The 16,871-nt window shown below is 50.6% G+C and overlaps 1 protein-coding gene across 2 annotated transcripts in view; it reads right to left on the bottom strand.

Annotated features, from left to right (window-relative positions):
* The window catches only part of MBP (myelin basic protein), a 141,971-nt gene that overhangs the window by 17,405 nt on the left and 107,695 nt on the right, over positions 1-16,871 (bottom strand). The window contains exon 5 of one of the 2 annotated variants that reach the window (XM_003925981.4): positions 10,625-10,702. The exons of the other annotated variant lie outside the window; for it this stretch is intronic. Coding sequence (XP_003926030.1) covers positions 10,625-10,702 — 78 coding nt within the window. The remainder of the gene's footprint in view (positions 1-10,624; positions 10,703-16,871) is intronic. 2 annotated transcript variants of the gene reach the window in all.

The following is a 16,871-nucleotide window of genomic DNA, read 5'->3' as shown; positions in this document are numbered from 1 at the left end:
TCTGCCCTGCTAGTGAGTGGCTGGCACGCAGCATGGCCTTGGTCACACAGGCCAGCAGACAAGGGCAGAAGCTTCCTTCTGGATTCTTGATCTGGGTCTGGGGTCCTTTCACGCAGCCTCTCGTCCCCCTCTCTGGCTGGCCCCACAGCCCCTTGCTCACCACAAACCCTGCTCAGCCCAATTCTGGGACTGCACCACCACTTGCACGCTGTCCAGAGGTACAGGAAACAGGACCAATGCAAGGTGTCTGTGCATTTTCAAAGCAGCATTTGGGGGGTTATTTTGCAATTTGTGGGAATTTATCATCTGTCACACCTTACAGTAAACAGGTGAGCTGTTCCGAAGCAGGAGGAACTGGGAGAGGAGGCTAGGCCTTCAAGAAACAGTGGGAGGGGCGAGGGGAAGATGCCAGCTGGGTGGGGCGCTTGGGGGTGAACTTGCTCACTTCACAGACCAGCCGTTGGGGATGCTGAGGGGTGTGGCCCACACTCGAGCCATCCCGGAGGAGACCTGGGAGCCTGGGCCAGCCCTGCACCTCCGCCTCCCCGTCAGCGCCGTCCAGAAGCTCTGAGCCGCGGCCCCAGGAGCACCTGGGATGTGTGTGGCCATCTTGAAAGTGATGGGAGAGTTGAACTTCAGCTCTCCAGGAGAGAAAGGTTTCCTGCCATTTAGGATTTTTGGGTTTTGTTTGTTTGTTTGTTTTTTGAGACTGTCTCACTCTGTTGCCCAGGCTGCAGTAGCATGATGTTGGCTTACTGTAACCTCCACCTCCTGGCTTCAAGTGATTCTTATAACTCAGCCTCCCAAGTAGCTGGGATTACAGGGATGTACCACCATGCCTGGCTAATTTTTGTATTTTCAGTAGAGATGGGGTCTTGCCATGTTGTTCAGGCTGGTCTTGAACTCTGGGCCTCAAACAATCTGTGCACCTCGGCCTCCTGAAGTGCTGGGATTACAGGTGTGGGCCACCGCACCTGGCCTGCTTAGTTTTTAGGACACACACTTTGGAATTCCCTGACATACTTTTAGTTGTATTCGCAAAGGTTTTAAAAAAGCCACAAGTGTTAACGTTTTTGGTTCTTCATTGAGATTTGTGTCTCCTTGGCCATCCCTAGCCTGTTTCAAGCACTGAACTTTCTTTTTAGGTGATTAAAAGCGAAGGAAGAGCTAGGAGGTCAGTCGCAGGAAAGAATGAGGAACGGACGCAGGGCTCGCCTGGCGACGTGGGCTCAGACGCTGGAGGGCGGCCTGCATTCGCGTTTTGCCAGCTAGAGATGATGCCAGAACATTTTTGCAAAATGTTTGGCTTGCTTATTTGGAGCTGAATACTTGGGACAAGTGAAAAATTAAAAAATGGTCCGATTTTAAAATATGAATATTTTCTATTGTTTAGAACAATAATACATGCTCATATAATATCGCAGGAAATAAGAAAGTTTGTGGGAAAATTCTACCACTTCAGGGTGACCCTGGTGTACACTTTGATGAGCACGTTGTTAGATCTGGCTCTGTACAAAAACACAGACCACACACGCAAATGCCGTTCAAGGCGAGCATGGCGGACATGCTGTTCTCTTCAGCTGTTTTCTTGTTTTACTAGATAGCGTCAGCGTCTCTTCCTGCCAGTAGAGGTTTTCATCACGATTCGTCGAGCAGCAACAGAAAAACGACAAACTTTCGTTTGGTAAATAAAATAACTTGTTAAAAAATTTTTTTTAAATCATCGGAAGAAGACCATGTGTGGCCGTTTATTTGTAAAATCAATTGCTTTTTCCATTAGCCTGTTGGATTGTATGGTTTTTGGAGAGTTTTTCTCGACCTGTGATAACTGTTACCAGCGTCTCTGCAGAAATCAGGAAGGTGTTTTTTTTTTTTTTTTTTTTTTTTTTTTTTTTTTTTTTTTTGTGCTCTCCAATTTGTTTTAAGGTCTGGGGAGCTGGGTGTCCTTAAACTTGGAAGGAATAACAGGGCTGAGTCACCACCCGAAGCCTCTGAAGGTCAGGCCCAAGGCATTTCTCAGCACCATCATTTCCATTCGGATTTCATTAAAGGAGGCCGTTGATGGAGTCATTCCCCTCAGAAGAAATCCTTGCAATTAATTTGAAAAAAAAAAAAAAAAAAATCAATCCTCACTGGTGCCCGGAGTTTTGCGGTTAGGAAACAAGAGTTCAAGCTCTTACTTCTCTGTCTGAGAGAGGAATTTCGCTGTTCCCCTGAATCAACGATCACAAAGTCAAACGTGCAGTCCCAGCGAATCCACGGCTCCGAGCCTTCCCTGGTCCCCGCGCACTGGCCCGGACTCTGAAGCTCATCTGAGCCTCCAGGTGGGACCACGCAGGGCCCCGTGGGGCTTGGGTCCCTCCCGTGCCATCCCAGGCTGGGGTGTGCCCGCGTTTCTCTTCTGTATCTAGTGATGAGAGTAAATCACTAGATACATGGGTGTGGACACACCTGCCCAGAAGATCAGCCCAGCAGAGCCTGACCGCCTCCAGTAGCTCCACAGCCGGCCATGGCAGCTGAGAGCCCGCCGGGCACCCGCTCCGCAGTTACAGCAGATGGGCGGGGTATTGGAGGTCTCTACCCCCATTTCACATGGAATCCTCTTGGAGACACAGGGAGAAGTGTGCATTCCCAGAACTTGCATGACTTGCTTCAGAAAACGCCCGTAAGAGGCCAGGTATGGTGGCTCATGCCTATAACCTCAGCACTTTGGGAGGCTGAGGTGGGTGGATCACCTGAGGTCAGGAGTTTGAGACCTGCCTGGCCAACATGGCATAACCCCATCTCTACTCACGTACAAAAATTAGCCAGGCATGCTGGCAGGTGCCTGTAATCCTGGCTACTTGGTAGGCTGAGGCAGGAGAATGACCTGAACCCAAGAGGTGAAGGTTGCAGTGAGCCAAGATTGTGCCACTGTGCTCCAGCCTAGGTGACAAAGCAAGACTTCACCTCAAAAAACAAAACAAAACTAATGCCCATAAGAAAGAGTTCCTGCTCATCTACACCCCTTCGCCTCGCAACAGTGTTCTCACGGACACAGCCACGTGTTAGAACATCTCCTAAATCTCACTGCAGATGATCTGCCTCCTTTCAGATCATACATATTAACAGAGTACATTTGGCTTCCCCACTCTTATTTACTGTGTGCCAGTGCTTGGGAAGTTGGTCACATAACTGAGTGTTGATACCATCTGCCCCATTTTTCCCACCTGGCGGGATGGAGCACAGGAGCTTGGCTCCATGTGGAGTTCCCGCCTGGAGACCTCCGCCCTCTGGTCAACCTGGCATGGTGCCTTCTCATGGAGGCGCCCACGGCGGGGTCCCATGCACCTGGCTTCTCCACCTGGACCTCCCGTGCTGGCCTTTACTACAGAGATGCACCCATCAGCAGGTGGTTGTGCAGCCTGAGCAAATGCCTGGTCTTCAGTTTGTCATATGGCTCGTGATGTCATCTGGGAATGACACATTAGAAAATTGTCTCTGTTGATGCATCTCACTATGCCCAGAGAGGGGCATCCAGCGTCCAGTGGTGGAATGCAGCAGGGATTTCCTTATGGGCATTTTCTTAATCCAGTAAGTGGTCCAAGTTCTAGGAATGTACATTTTTCCCTGTGTCCCCAAAAGGATTCAATGCAAAACCAGAATAGAGAAAGTGATGCGTCTTTGAAAACATGAGGTGTGAGCATCGTAAACCCAGCACTGCTCCCTCGTCACTACTCGTTTTGTAGATTTGGATATTGAGACGCAAAGAGGTTCAGGGACCTGCCTGCGGGCTTGATCTTCAGACTCCGTTGCGAGTGAGATTCCTGTGGCGCGAACGCAGGATGAGAGGCTCATGTGACCCAGCTGAAACTCAGCGGCCGATGGGGAATCTCACTGGCTAGTCATAGGAGAAAAGGAAAAGGGAAGGGAGAGGAATGGATTTTTAAGTTGTATTGTGTTTATTACGAAAATCTGTAGGCTTACCTTGTAGTAAGTGATGAAGCTATTGGCTAGAAATAACAATGTGCTCATAGATGAGAAAAATAAACTAGTATCTGAAGACAAAGTCAATGACATATGCCAGTTAGGGTCTAGGGAATTAGGGAAGCTTCAATTGCTGCTGTTTACTAGAAAATCAGTTCCTAATTATTTAGGTAAACACTGATGTATACGGTAAATGCAGCCGTAGTTAATGCATTAACTACAGATTAGATTTTTTGATTTTCTCTGTCATTTTAACGATGCATTTCCATGTAAGTAAAACAAAGGGCCTGTCTGCTCCTCCTTTCAGATGCCTCAGCACTGACCGACTGCAGCATCTGGACCCTTCTATTTTGTATCTCCTGATACTTATTCATTTTCAGGTCGAACGTGGTGGATTTTTGCACACATCCACAAAGCAGCATTCGGGTCCTACACTGTTCATTTTGATGCTTTTACCTGTGGTTCTAAGGGTGAAGAGCGAATGATTTTGCTTTTTACTGTTTTTTTCCTCCCAGGGTGATATTTGATTCTTGTGGCACTCTCAGGAAATGCGGATACCAGAGAGCTCAGAAATTAATCTGAAGAAACTCAGAGCCAGAGAGCTCCGGGATTCATCTGTGTGACCTGTGCAAAACCACAGAAGATAGTGGTGTCACCGTTTTGCTGAGCTGCCGTAAGAAAGAACACAGAATAATATTTGAAATAATTATTTTCTTGTGAAAGTGATGCTTCAGTATATTTTTTGAATTAAGAATCATAAAATATAGTTCTAGATGAAATAGAGACACTTTTTCTTCCGTTTTCCCCCCGCATCACACTCATGGCTCACAAAGATCCTTCCCATCCTCAGAAATCTTGTTTAAATGATTAAATGGCCCTCCTTAAAGAGGTCTCAAAGGAGATTGTCACCTACGTAGCGCCCTCCTTTCTCTCCAGGGCTCTCTGTTTCAATGCATGCCTACTTTCCACCTAAACACCAGTGGGAGTGGTAAACAGCAGACCCCTGCAAATGATCTGAAGGTTAGGGTCTTGGCATCTGTTCCCCATGGCAACTCGCCCAGCAGCTACAACAGGCACCAGTGAAATCAGGATGATTGAACGGAACACGTGTGTTAAAGCCTGCAGGGCTGGAGAGGACACATCCGACTGTGAATGGTGGGCTGTGGTCTCTCCCCTTTCTTACTCCCATGCCCCTGATGTCACTATGCTCTGCAATTCCAAGAAATCACAGAACACTGTGGTGCTTTTTAACACTAGTTTAATAGTTAAATAATAGCTTCCTCTGAAAAAAAAGCATGCTATTATTCCACATCTGGTCAATAGCTCCTACTATGCCTCAGGAGAGTATGTGGATTTTTTTTTTTTTTCTAGCAAGATCAGGGCATTTAGATTTTGCAGTCTGGAGAAAAGTGTTCTTTTCTGCCTGAATGCCAGATGCAGTTTTTCCTGTGTTTGCCCTTTGCCGGGTTTCAGACGATGTTTGTTCCTGAGTCACCGGCTCACACTAGTCAATGAAGGTCATGGGCATTTACTTTCTTTATAGAAAGCTGTGCATATGTCTGAAAAAGTCCATAGAGAAGCCTTTTGTTCAGATGCAGATTTCGGGTAACCTGAGACTGTTCCGAGGATACAGCTCCCTGCAGATTCTGGAGGATGAGGGCGCTGCAGGGTGGCAGCAGCTGGGGGCCCTGCCCGCTGTGCTTGGTTTCCCTCCTGGTGCTTCACTCAGGGGCTGTGGCTTTGCCCCGTGGCAGGAGGATCAGCGTTTCTCTTCTTGGCAACTGTGAGGCTGGATGCAGAGATTCAGACACTGCTTTTACAGACGCAGCCGGGCATGTCTGGTGACGTTTTCTCGCCCATGTTTCAGGGAAGAAGTGAAGCTCCCGTGGCCTCTCTGGGGGCCTTTGCCTTTGCTCACTGGTGATACAGAGGTTGGCATCAGAGACCCCTTGGCACAAAACCAGGTGGGATACACACTGGGCTCTGCCCTGGGCACAGAAGGACACCACAAGCCAAGCGTCAGCAGCCTGTGCTTCCGCCGTGAAGTAAACCCTTTCAGTGGCTGTATTTTTCTGACATGGGTTTAACCTCAAAAGGGAAGAGCTTTGACAGCAGGTTCCAGCCTCTTCATCCTGGTGAGTGTGCTGAAGAGGGGGAAGCATTGGAGGGGGACAGATGGCACCTGTCTGAGCCGAAAGCCGCCATCAGATGGGGGAGGAAGTCCTAAAAATGGTCTCGTGCTTTCCATTCAGTGGCTGTGCCGTGGCCTCTCTGGGTGGCATGTGGATGCCAGCTCACCCCTGGGTACCATTTTGCCACGGCGTCTCTGTGCAGAAGCACACCCTTGATGACCGTGGTGCCGGGAAGCAGAGTCTCTGTTCCTCGTCCCCAGAGACCCACGGGAAGAATTCCTCTTCCTCATGGCAAGAGGGACTCTTCTCCCTCAGGGAGGCTCAGAGATGTCTGCTTCCCACCGCAGATGACATGGAGCTGATAGCCAGAGAGTCGAGCTCCAGTCCAGCTGCCGCAGACCACAGAGGCTTGATTGCCACTTCCTTCTAAAAATGGTGGAAGCAGGGATTGATGTGAGGTTGGCCACTCTGATTTTCATTTTACAGTTGAGGAAACTAAGGCTCGAGTACAGAAACACAGAGGACCCAAAGCTACAGCCTTGACAAGCAGAGGGGCCGGGGGCCCCGGGGCATTTTAGAGTCAGTGCTGCCCTCCCCAGCGGCTCCAAGGCCACCAGGCCTCTTCCAGAACGGCACGAGTGTGGCATGGCACTGTGCAGGGTTCCGACGACACCAGCGTTTCCAGAGGACGAGGCTCCTGTGGTCATTGGCGTGGCTTTTCTCACTTGATCAGCACGAACTCCCACAGCCTCTGCAGGATGCATGGTCCTTTGCCACGGATCTTTTTCACAGGAGAGGGAAGGAAGCTCAGAGGAGACGGACGCCCGCCCCAGGTCCGTGGGGGTGACGCGGCGCCGTGAGCCGGAGCCGAGCATTTTCGGTTCTTACTTCTGTGCTTTTCCATGGCAAAAAAGGTTTTGCCTCCTGAACACCAATGTGCTGGGTGATGGTGGATTCAGAGGCAGGGCAGGTCTTTCCAGAAGCCTCCGTGGGCGCGAGGCTGAGGGGTGGACACTGTCCTCCTAGGCGGGCCAGGAGCATGAGGGCCTGTGAGCAACAAGGCAGAAAGGTTGTCCCGGGACACGGAGACGGTGGCTGCTGGAAGCCCCGAGCAGGGCGTCCCGTCCCTCCCTGCTCAGGTCCGTGTCCTGGGCCCTGGGCCAAGCCTGGAGCGTGGAGGACCTGGCACCGTGTGGAGGGCTGAGAGGAGGCACCCTGCCCTGGGCCACCTTTCCAGCTGCACCGCAGGTGCCCTCCCCCCAGCCTCCAGCGCAAGCCCAGCACCAGGTTCCAGGGACCTGCAGCGCTGGCTGGACAGGCAGGTGGGCAGGCGGGCAGGCGGGCAGGCAGGTGGGGGCCGTGCAGACAGGCAGACTGCAGAGAAGAGCGTGTCCACATCCCACGCGGCCGTTCCGTCGCGTGTGTCGCTCCTCTGTCTTCGGAGTCTTTGCCTCCCCTGCTTACTTTCGGGTGTTCAGATGTTGCATGATTCCCCTCCTGTGCTCCCGCTGCCCCGCTTCCAGTCCGCAAAGAAAAGAGCCCAGTCAGCTCCTAGAGCACCCGTGTCTCCAGAGTCAGGGAGCTGGGAGCAGGGTTCCGTTCTGGAGGGGCACCCCAGCTCTGGAGCTGGGTTGTTCTTTGCCTTGGTGCTTGTTTCATAGCTGGGGAGGGGGTCTCCCTTACTCTCCTGGGGTGTTTGCACAGGGAGGAGGAAGGAAGAGGGAGGCAGAGCGGGAGGTGAGACAGATGCAGGGTGAAGCATGTTGAGGCGGGCCCGAGCAGAGACCTCTGTTCAGCTTAGGGCATGAGCGCCGTGGTTTCTGAGTCACAGGGCAGGGGGTTCTTGGTTCCAACTCTGCTGGTTCCTGGCACTGCTCAGCCTGAGCCTTCCACCCAGCTGCTTCTGTCTCTGTTGCGAGCTGACTTCAGGGGCCTTTTGTCATGGAATCCCTGCACTTTAAATCCCTCTATTTTAAAAACGTTTCGTGCCTCTGTGGCTGGTGCCTCACAGCCACTGTCTTGCAACAAGAAAGCATCCTAAATCCCGGAGGAAGACATTCAAACTCAAAAGCTCTTTCTCAGAAACGAGAAGCTTCTGGCTTATTCTTCCACTCCATATGCAAATGGCATGGGACTGCCACTGTCTTCCGACAGGGACACCCTGGGGGCTCTGAGACCAGCCTGCCTGCCCCTCTGTGTGCGGCTCCTGCAGAGAGGCCTCTGGAAGCCAGGCACTGCCAGCCCCAGCTCAGGGGGTTGGAGGGAGCAGCTGAGACCTTTACCACGCAGCTCTGGGAGGGTTCTCTGTCCATCAGGAGCAACGCTGGGAGCCCACACAGCCTGCTCAGCCTTGAGTTCCTGCTTATGCTTATCTTCTTTTTCCTTTCACTCCACAGACATGTAAATACCACACATGCACACAGACACACACAGACACACACCCCTACTGCTTTTCCTATCTGGACCAGAATGGGGTATCCACAGGTGCACAGCGCTGAGTGAAAAGAGCCGAACCCTGGAGCCTGCAGGACTTTGTGACGTTGTCGTGTGCACTGGAGTGTGACCCTTGGGCAGCCACGTGGGTGAAGTGCTGTGCAGAGTACGGACTTATCTTTGGCCAGGTTTTTAAAGGTACATGCAAAGACCCATCTCAGATGGCACTGTGGAGAACAGAGGGCTGTTCTCTGCTAAATAATTTTTTAGAAGAGGAATCAAACATTCTGCTGAGTTTCTTGCTGTGATCTGGATACCGAAGCCTGGGACACTCATCGTCTCCTCTCTGCTTGGCAACATGGGGGGTTTCTGGCGGAGGCGCCACCTCTCCGTGGCCAGGGTCCACTGAGGACAACGTGCCTCTGGTGGAGCAGGGAACGGGGCAGGGGGCAAGCTGTGGCCTGCCAGTGCGTCACACACCGGGTGCTGTGGCGTCCTCAGCTCAGCCCTCCCACGTCAGATATTCCTCCACGCAGTTAAAATCCTCCTTCTCACCAGCACTGCTCTCCAGGGTGGGGTCCGCAGGGTCGGCCCCTTCCAGGCTGTGAAGCCCAGGTGGCCACAGCCCCAGTGCGACCCAGGGAAGAGACCTCCCAGAAGGACAGCGGAGCCTCGGAAGCTACCTGGGGGCAGTGGGGGTGTTTTCATCACCAAGAGAGCTCTTGAAAATCAAGTGCAGCTTCTCAGCAAGGACGCAACCCAAGCTACACACAGACTCTCGGGACGGGCGTGCAAGCCACCGAGGCTCCGCGGGTGCCTGGCTGCCTCCTCCCCTGTGGCTTGAGGAAGAAATCCTTACCCCGAGCCGCAGCTGCCGGTCACTCCAAGTCCCACGACCACCCTGCGGTGCTCACCTGCTCCTTGTCTGGCCCCGGCTCCCCCAGGGCCCTTCTGCCCCCAAGCCCTGGTTCTGCTGCTGCACATTCAGCCACTGCCCTGGACTGGCCATCCTGGGGCCAGCAGGCACATCCTTAACTTGTAAACCACTCCTGGCCCGCAGCGGGGCAGCCCTGGACGCCCAGCCATTAGCTGATGGCTGACATGCGGCCACACCTGGTGAACACTTCCCCTTCAGGGGCTCCAGGTTTTGGCGTCCACAGGCGTCCTGCCCCCCCAACCCCATGCTGCTGTGCTCCCTGCTGAGTGTAAACGCTCCCTCACACTTGGTGCTCCCTCACACTTGGTGCTCCCTCACACTTGGTGCTCCATCAAGCTCAGCTGTGAAATGCTCGTGCTATTTCAGTACTGAGCACGTGTTTCCAATCTGTTGCATATTCCCAGGCTTTAAAAGCCAGGTGCCAAGGTGCAGATGGTGGTGGCTTGGACCTGGAAGGGGTCTGGTGGACGCGGGTTTGTGGCGGCCGCTCCTAGCGTGCAAGCGGCGACTCCGGTGTCAGCCCTGGGCCTGCCCGCTTCCCCTCCTGCCTTCTTCGTGATTACTCCTGGCACCGTCGTGTTTTGAGAAGCCGTGGCAGCCGCATCAGCAGATGAGGACAGGCCACAGCGACAGCCCACTTCCTACGCAGAGCCCAGCTGCACTCAGGTGAGGACAGAGTCCAGAGGGGCCGGACGTCCCAAGGGCACTCATCGTTTAGAGCTTAATTTAACCCATGTTTAGCAAGTGCTAAGTGTCTGCTAGGCACTAGGTTTCAAAGCAAACTCAGGCACGGGTATGCAAGTGGCCCAGGTTCAGGCCAGCCCTTGGATACCAGAGCCATCCCAGGCCCCCCACGCCCTTCAGGCCTGGGAACAGCGTCACCAAGCTTTGCCCACCGTCCTGAGCTGACAGCCACGCCCTTTGCTCCCCTCCAAGGATTCAAAGGCAGGCCCTCCTTGGGCATTTGTTTCTTCCTGCGTCTGCTTTCCCCCCCGGGGGAGGCCTGCCTCCCTGCTTTGACAGCCTCACAGATGCCTCGGAGACTGGGGTGGACTCCTGGCAGTGCCACTGCCTGCCCTGCGGGATAGTGGCTGAGAGTCCAGGCAAGGGCAGGTCACCCCTGACCCCGATGGGTGGGGACCCGCCGGCATCTTACCTTGTACATGTTGCACAGCCCAGGCTGGCTGCGGGCATGAGAGGGCAGAGGGCTCCGGCCCGGCTTTAGCCAGGGTACCTGCCGGGGGACACAGAGTGGGCTGTGTGAGTCCGGGTGGGCGCCACTGGCAGTGCCCCAAAGTCCTCCAGCAAATCTCCTCTAGAGCTGGCTTGGCACGAACCCAGAGGGAGGAGGAGTGAGCGGGAGATGGAGGATGGGGGGCGACGGTGAATGAAGAAGCTGTGTACAGAGATGGGTGATGGACGGACCAGCAAGAGGTTATGGCGAGAGGAGAGGGCAGGCAGCGCCCGAAGGACTCAGAAAACCAAGAGCAGAAGGGAAATTTTAAGAATCCTCTCCTCCAAAGTCTATTCTGAGGGCCTGTAGCAAACGATGGGACCAAACACGGGTGCAGGCACCAGCTGTGTGAGAGTTCTACAGTCAAGTGCAGAAGGCATTTCCCAGTCTAGAGCAAAGGGCACTAAAGGCTTTTTGATGTCTTGCATGGAGTGGATACATTTTACATCCAACTTCACTTGCACAGTTGTGTTTTTTCTTTTATAGCAAGTGCGTTTGCTTCTGCATCGTATTCCCCCATGGGGGAGGTAGCTGGCTGGGTAGACATGAGGCGTCCCATTGATAGTTTTCAGGACATGCAGCCTGTAACCCCAGCTGCCTGCCACTCCCAGAGCCAGAGAGGGAGGAAAAATGCAGGTGGAAGCCATTCCTGCTCTGCGAAGTTCAGTGAACCGAGGACTGGCTGTTTCAGATTCTCTGCAGAGCATAAGGAAGTAATTTTAGGAGCAGCAGTGTTCAAAGTCACTTTAGCCAACTACTTAGAGCTGGTTTTCCTGCTGACATCCTTCCTTGCTACTGAAGGTAGGAATTTAACGTAAGTAGGAAGTTAACCTTCCTCAGCAGGAGCAGGAGCTGTGCACTCACCTGAGCTCTGTTATAAATCTTCCTAAATACCATTTGCTCCTGACTTACTGTATTCTGTCAGTTGCACGAGAGTATCTGCTGCATCCATGAACTCTGAAGGCTGCAGTTTAGACTGTGATTATAGAACCAAGGTAAATGCTCTGCAAGAACTGTCTATTTCTTGACTATCATCTACAGCAAAATAAAGACAGAGAAAGGAAAAGAGAGACTCACAGTGGTCAAGAGATGAAATCAGGGTAACAGGCATCAGGAGATGTACTGGATGCAGATGAAATGGATCCTTTTAAACAAGTTAGCAGCTGAGTATGTGTGAGAATAGAGTAGTTCTGCACGGAAGAATGTGAGCACATTCTAGAAGTATTATGGAAAGTGAACATTCTGGGGTTTTCGGAGGCAAATCTGTGGTGTGTGCTTAGCTCTATGTCTCCTAACAGATTCTCCCTGCATGAGAGAGGCTATTTCTATATTGGCAGGAATTTCTGGTGACTTTAATTCATGATATTAAACAGTAAGTAAATTGAGTATTCACTTCAGAGGATGTCTCCATGGACGAGACCATGGGAGCTGCTGTCCCCCTAAGCAGTGGCTGTCCCCCTAAGCAGTGACCCCCATCAACGGGTGTCCATGAGCAAGTGCACGCTATGCATGTGGCCATCAAACGGAGAACTTTCCATTTATTTTCCCTCATCTCCTACAACGGCTCTTCTTAAGAAGAGGATCACCATTGTGAGACATGGTCTCATGGCTCTGGTGGGCTGGTGTGAAGCCCCTCTGCTGACTCCCCCTCTACCCATGGAGAGGCAGGTGGCTGGGGCAGATATAAGGCATCCCACTGATGGTTTTCAGAAAATGCAACTGGTAACCCCAGCTCCTGCCACTTCCAGAACCAGGGAAAGGGAGGCCAAATGCAAAGGCCAGAGAAGCTGAAAGGCAAGAACCGTCTCAAGAGAAATTGTGGGTGCTGAGCCTACTTTTATGGGTCTCCCTCAAAAGAGGTCAGTTTTCTTTAGCTGTTTTTCCTTTTTTACTATGTTTTTTTTAAGTAGAATGATTTCAGAGCATTAAGAATATGCTAATAGACATAAAGGAAAAAAAATTTACAAAAACATTGAATCAGGGTTTGATAGGAAATGTCCATAGTTCTTAAATTTGAATCAATATCTAAGCGATTTCCACAGGAGTGCCATTGCATGTTTATTTCCTAAGGATGATCTGTTCCCTCAGAGGTCAAGCCGAGCTCCTGATCCACCGATCAGAATTGCCTGTTATCAAATGGCTAGTCTTTTTATCAAAGGAAAATCAATGATGAGAGAAATGAATGCTTTAAAATGAAAATGAGTTTGAAGGGAGGAGTTAAGACAAGGGTCTGACGGGACATGAACGGCAGGGCCACCTACAAGCCAATCACTCATCTTTGCTCTCATTTCTGATTTTCAAGGACCCTGAGTTTCACCTTAATCTCATACACTCGTTATCACCCTTCAGAGAGCCAGTGCCTTCCCCTTATTTCAGTGCCACAAGGTTCCCGTGACCCCCCTTGAGTGAGCTCTGCGGGCACCGGCCCCCATGTGCGCGTTCATTTGGGGGGTGCTGGTGGGGTGGGCTGAGTCGCGGACAGCGCCTGCTCAGCGTCCACCTGCCCTAACATTCGCGGATGACGCTTTGAGAGAAACGTGAGAAACTTGAGGCAGAATCAGAACAGTCATAATAGAAAGACCAGAACACCGGACCGTCGGTGGAGAGAAGAGGGTAAAATGTGTTGGTGTCATAAAAGCAGAGGAGCAAGCAACTGTGACTTTCCCGCACAGAAGCACAGGAGCTCTGGTGCTCAGACTTACCTGCCAGCTGTGTCACCAGGCCACGGAAGTGCCGGCCACACAGCACACTGACGTACGCAGGGCAACCAAAAACGACAACTTAAGAAAGTTCACGTGCAATTAGTACACTGTCCATGGTCTGTTAAACTGTTTAATGAATGCATGAAATGGCAGAAAAATATATAAGGCAAAAAGCTCAGAATTAAACCTGGATACAACCACCAGAGGCAATCACCAGCAAATCCATGACCATGATTCACAAACGTATCGCTTGTACAGAGGAAGTTGCAAAATCACTGCCAGTACAGACATGTCCAGGCTAATTAGCTGTCGCCTGTTCACACAGCAGCAACATATGCAGACCACAGAAGGACACAGGGAGGCTGGTGGCCAAGCCAGGGAAGCCTCCGATCAATAACTGATCAGGGCCACGGGACTTCGAGAGGAGTTCTTCTAGGAAATCTCATTAGGTGTTTGAGTGCAGAAACAAATGCACCCCCTCCATATTTGGATTTTCTCTAGAAGAATCTCTGGCCAACTCTCTCATCCAATGGAGGTGCTGGGTGGCCAGGTCAGTGACCACGCAGGCTCATGATGAAAGAGATGGAATTTGGTTCTGGGTGCAGGCTGCCCTCAGGGGAGGGGATAGCCCTGTGCATGGCTGGCCCTCCGTGTAGCTACTGTATCCTTCATGTGTCTCCAAATGCTACACCCCGCCCCCCCCCGCGCCCCCCCAACAGTGGGATTACAGAACAAAGTTACAGAATTAGGATCTCATGTTAACAATGAGGAATTAGGTTACTGTAGAACTAAAATATGCTTAATGAAATTAAAATGCAATGGAAAATAAATCAGGCAACAGAACATTGTGATTAATTCACAGCACTGAAGATACCCCACAGCACTGAATGACAGAGTTCTTCCCCCATACAGCCAGAGGCACAGAAGTCATACTGAATGCTGAATTACAGAATACTGAGAACAGGTTATAAATGGAGGTCTTAATGTCAAACAGAAAAATAGACAAAATCATCAGTAAGAAGTTAGCTTTTAAAAAACTTCCTAAGGGTATATGGCATGGAGAGGCAGGGGCTAGGGTGTCCTGGCTGCATTCTGTTTTGGGAACTGCCCGCATGGTACATCCCTGTGTCCTGCTTACGTGTTTTGTAAAACCTTCCTCTCTATCAAAAGGAAGGAGTGGTGTCCAAAGCCAACACCTCCAGGCTCTGCCTCGTGCCATTCAAGTGGCCTCAGACATCAGCACTGGCAGAAGACTGATGCCGGGGAGGTCACTTGGAGAGGAAGCCGCCGGGCTAAGCACGTGCCAGTCTTGGCCCTCAGTGCCCACCCATTCCTCACGCGACCCTGACATTCCGGGGAACTGGGAAACGTGTTCCTTAAAGGCAACAATCGTCCTTTCTTTGCTCTCACAACAAAGGAGCGTGTTCTCTGTGAATGCACTTTTCATTTATGGCTCTCAAAAGAATATGCCTCCTCAAGGAATTTTTAATGTACTTTTCTTGAATGTCAGCTCCCAGCGACACAAGCATGGGTGTTGTTAGGGCATTCCCGGGGCCGGGGGCGGCCCCTGCAACATGTGGTACCAGTGGCCACGTGCCCTCAGGGGAGGGAGGGAGAGACTCAGGAGGGTGGGAGGGGACAAACAGCCCCTTTTATAGGGTCGTGGGGGGCTCCATTCAGAGTCTGGTAGGAATCTGCCAGGATAACCCTTGTTCTAGATGGAGAAGCAGAATAACTGTGTTCCCAATGAACTGCCGGGCAGGCAGGGCAGCGGCCGTGGTCCCGAGAGACGGGGCTCAGCCTTCCACCCCTCCTCCTTGCACACCTCTTCAGTCTGTCTGAAGGACCTTCCTAGCAGATAAAAACTGGGGCTCTTCTGATTTGTAAACAGAGCAAAAAATAAAAACAAAACCAAAAGTTCATCCACGGCAGCCCATACCAATGAATAGCCCAGACTTTTAGGGCCATTATGGGTTTGTAGCTGGGTGTAGAAAGAGTTAAGCTTTCATCTTCCATGTTTAAAACCCTTTGTGATAAAACAGTTGAGTGGAACAAATACACATCCCCGCTGTGCCCTTTCCACAGGGAAGCCTCACAGGCTGCTGTACGATCACGTGTGCAAATGTTACTACTTTTTGCCTTTGGTATCAAAGGGCAAGCCTGTTCATTAAAAAATCTTCTATATTCAATCCTCCATAGTGAAAAGAATTGATATTTTAAAATTCTTAAAGGAATTATGTGAAAATTTTTATTTTTAAAATTTTTGAAAAATGTTTTTTCTGGGTCCTATTTTGCAAAGATAACTATTTCTGAGACTAGAAGATTTTCTTTCAAAATATTGAAGCATATAAGGGATTTAAGACAATGAATGCTGTAATCTTAACATAAAAGAAGAAACACACATCTCTGCATTTCTATATCCATTTTGAGATAAAGTCACAATGATATCAATGCTTTCACCATTTCATTTCAACTTAAACCATTATCTCTGACATGAAGCTTGTTTTATAATACAATGCTATCCAACGATTTCACCTTTTCTGCAGTTAATACATTTTTTTTTCTGTACCTTGCATTGAGCAGAATGATTCAAGCTTTCAAAAGTGGTGATGCTGTATGCATGATGGGTGCTTAGCGTAACAGCCACACTTGATTGCACAACCTGAATCCATGCATATCAGGCGTGGTTTGAAAAAGTGCTTCCAGTTGAAATTAGCATGAGAAATAGGTTGGAACACCAACATTTCAGGGTGGGGGAGTACTGCCACAAAGGGAAAGAAAACGTCTACAAATACACTGAGAGAACTAGTCAGACTATCGATTCCAGAAGTACTGTGGATACACCAAATGTTATTTACAAGTAAGTCATGGCAAGTGTCACAACATGAATTCTCAACTCAGAGCAGATGGTAGAGATGTTCACAGTTGCCTGAAACTTCAGTGTGCTCTCATGCCCACAGGAAAGGTAAAGCTGACATTTGTGCTTATCTTCAACAATCTCATGATCAATAAAGAATTGCAGCTGGAGACTAACGCAAATTCTAGGGATTCCTTAACTCCACAGATTACCCTGTGGTTTTTATGATGGCATGTTAACAGAATGAGGTGTTCTGTTCCACATTTTATTCAAAAGCCTTTTACGTTCCCACAAGGCTTTCCAGAATTCCAGAATCGGCACTGCACACAGGCAGAAAAATAGCTGCCTCTTACAGGGTTTGTGAGAACACCCAATAAACCAGGATGTTTTGGGGAAAAACTTCTTTCTCACCAAACTTACACAACCACCAAGCACTCTAAGTGTCATGTGAAAAGCTATGCCTCTGCCATCTGAATGCCACTCAGGAGCCAGTGCTTTGATGAACCTGCAGCCACAGGCTTATCCAGACAAGCAACGGCAGAAGGCACACCGACACACTGGACCCCAGAGCAGGGTTTTCTTTTTCTTTCTTGTGATACGTTTTTATCCA

Source organism: Saimiri boliviensis, chromosome 13, assembly GCF_048565385.1.
Source record: "Saimiri boliviensis isolate mSaiBol1 chromosome 13, mSaiBol1.pri, whole genome shotgun sequence".
Taxonomy (NCBI): Eukaryota; Metazoa; Chordata; class Mammalia; order Primates; family Cebidae; genus Saimiri; species Saimiri boliviensis.
This window is presented reverse-complemented; position numbering and strand designations above follow the sequence as displayed.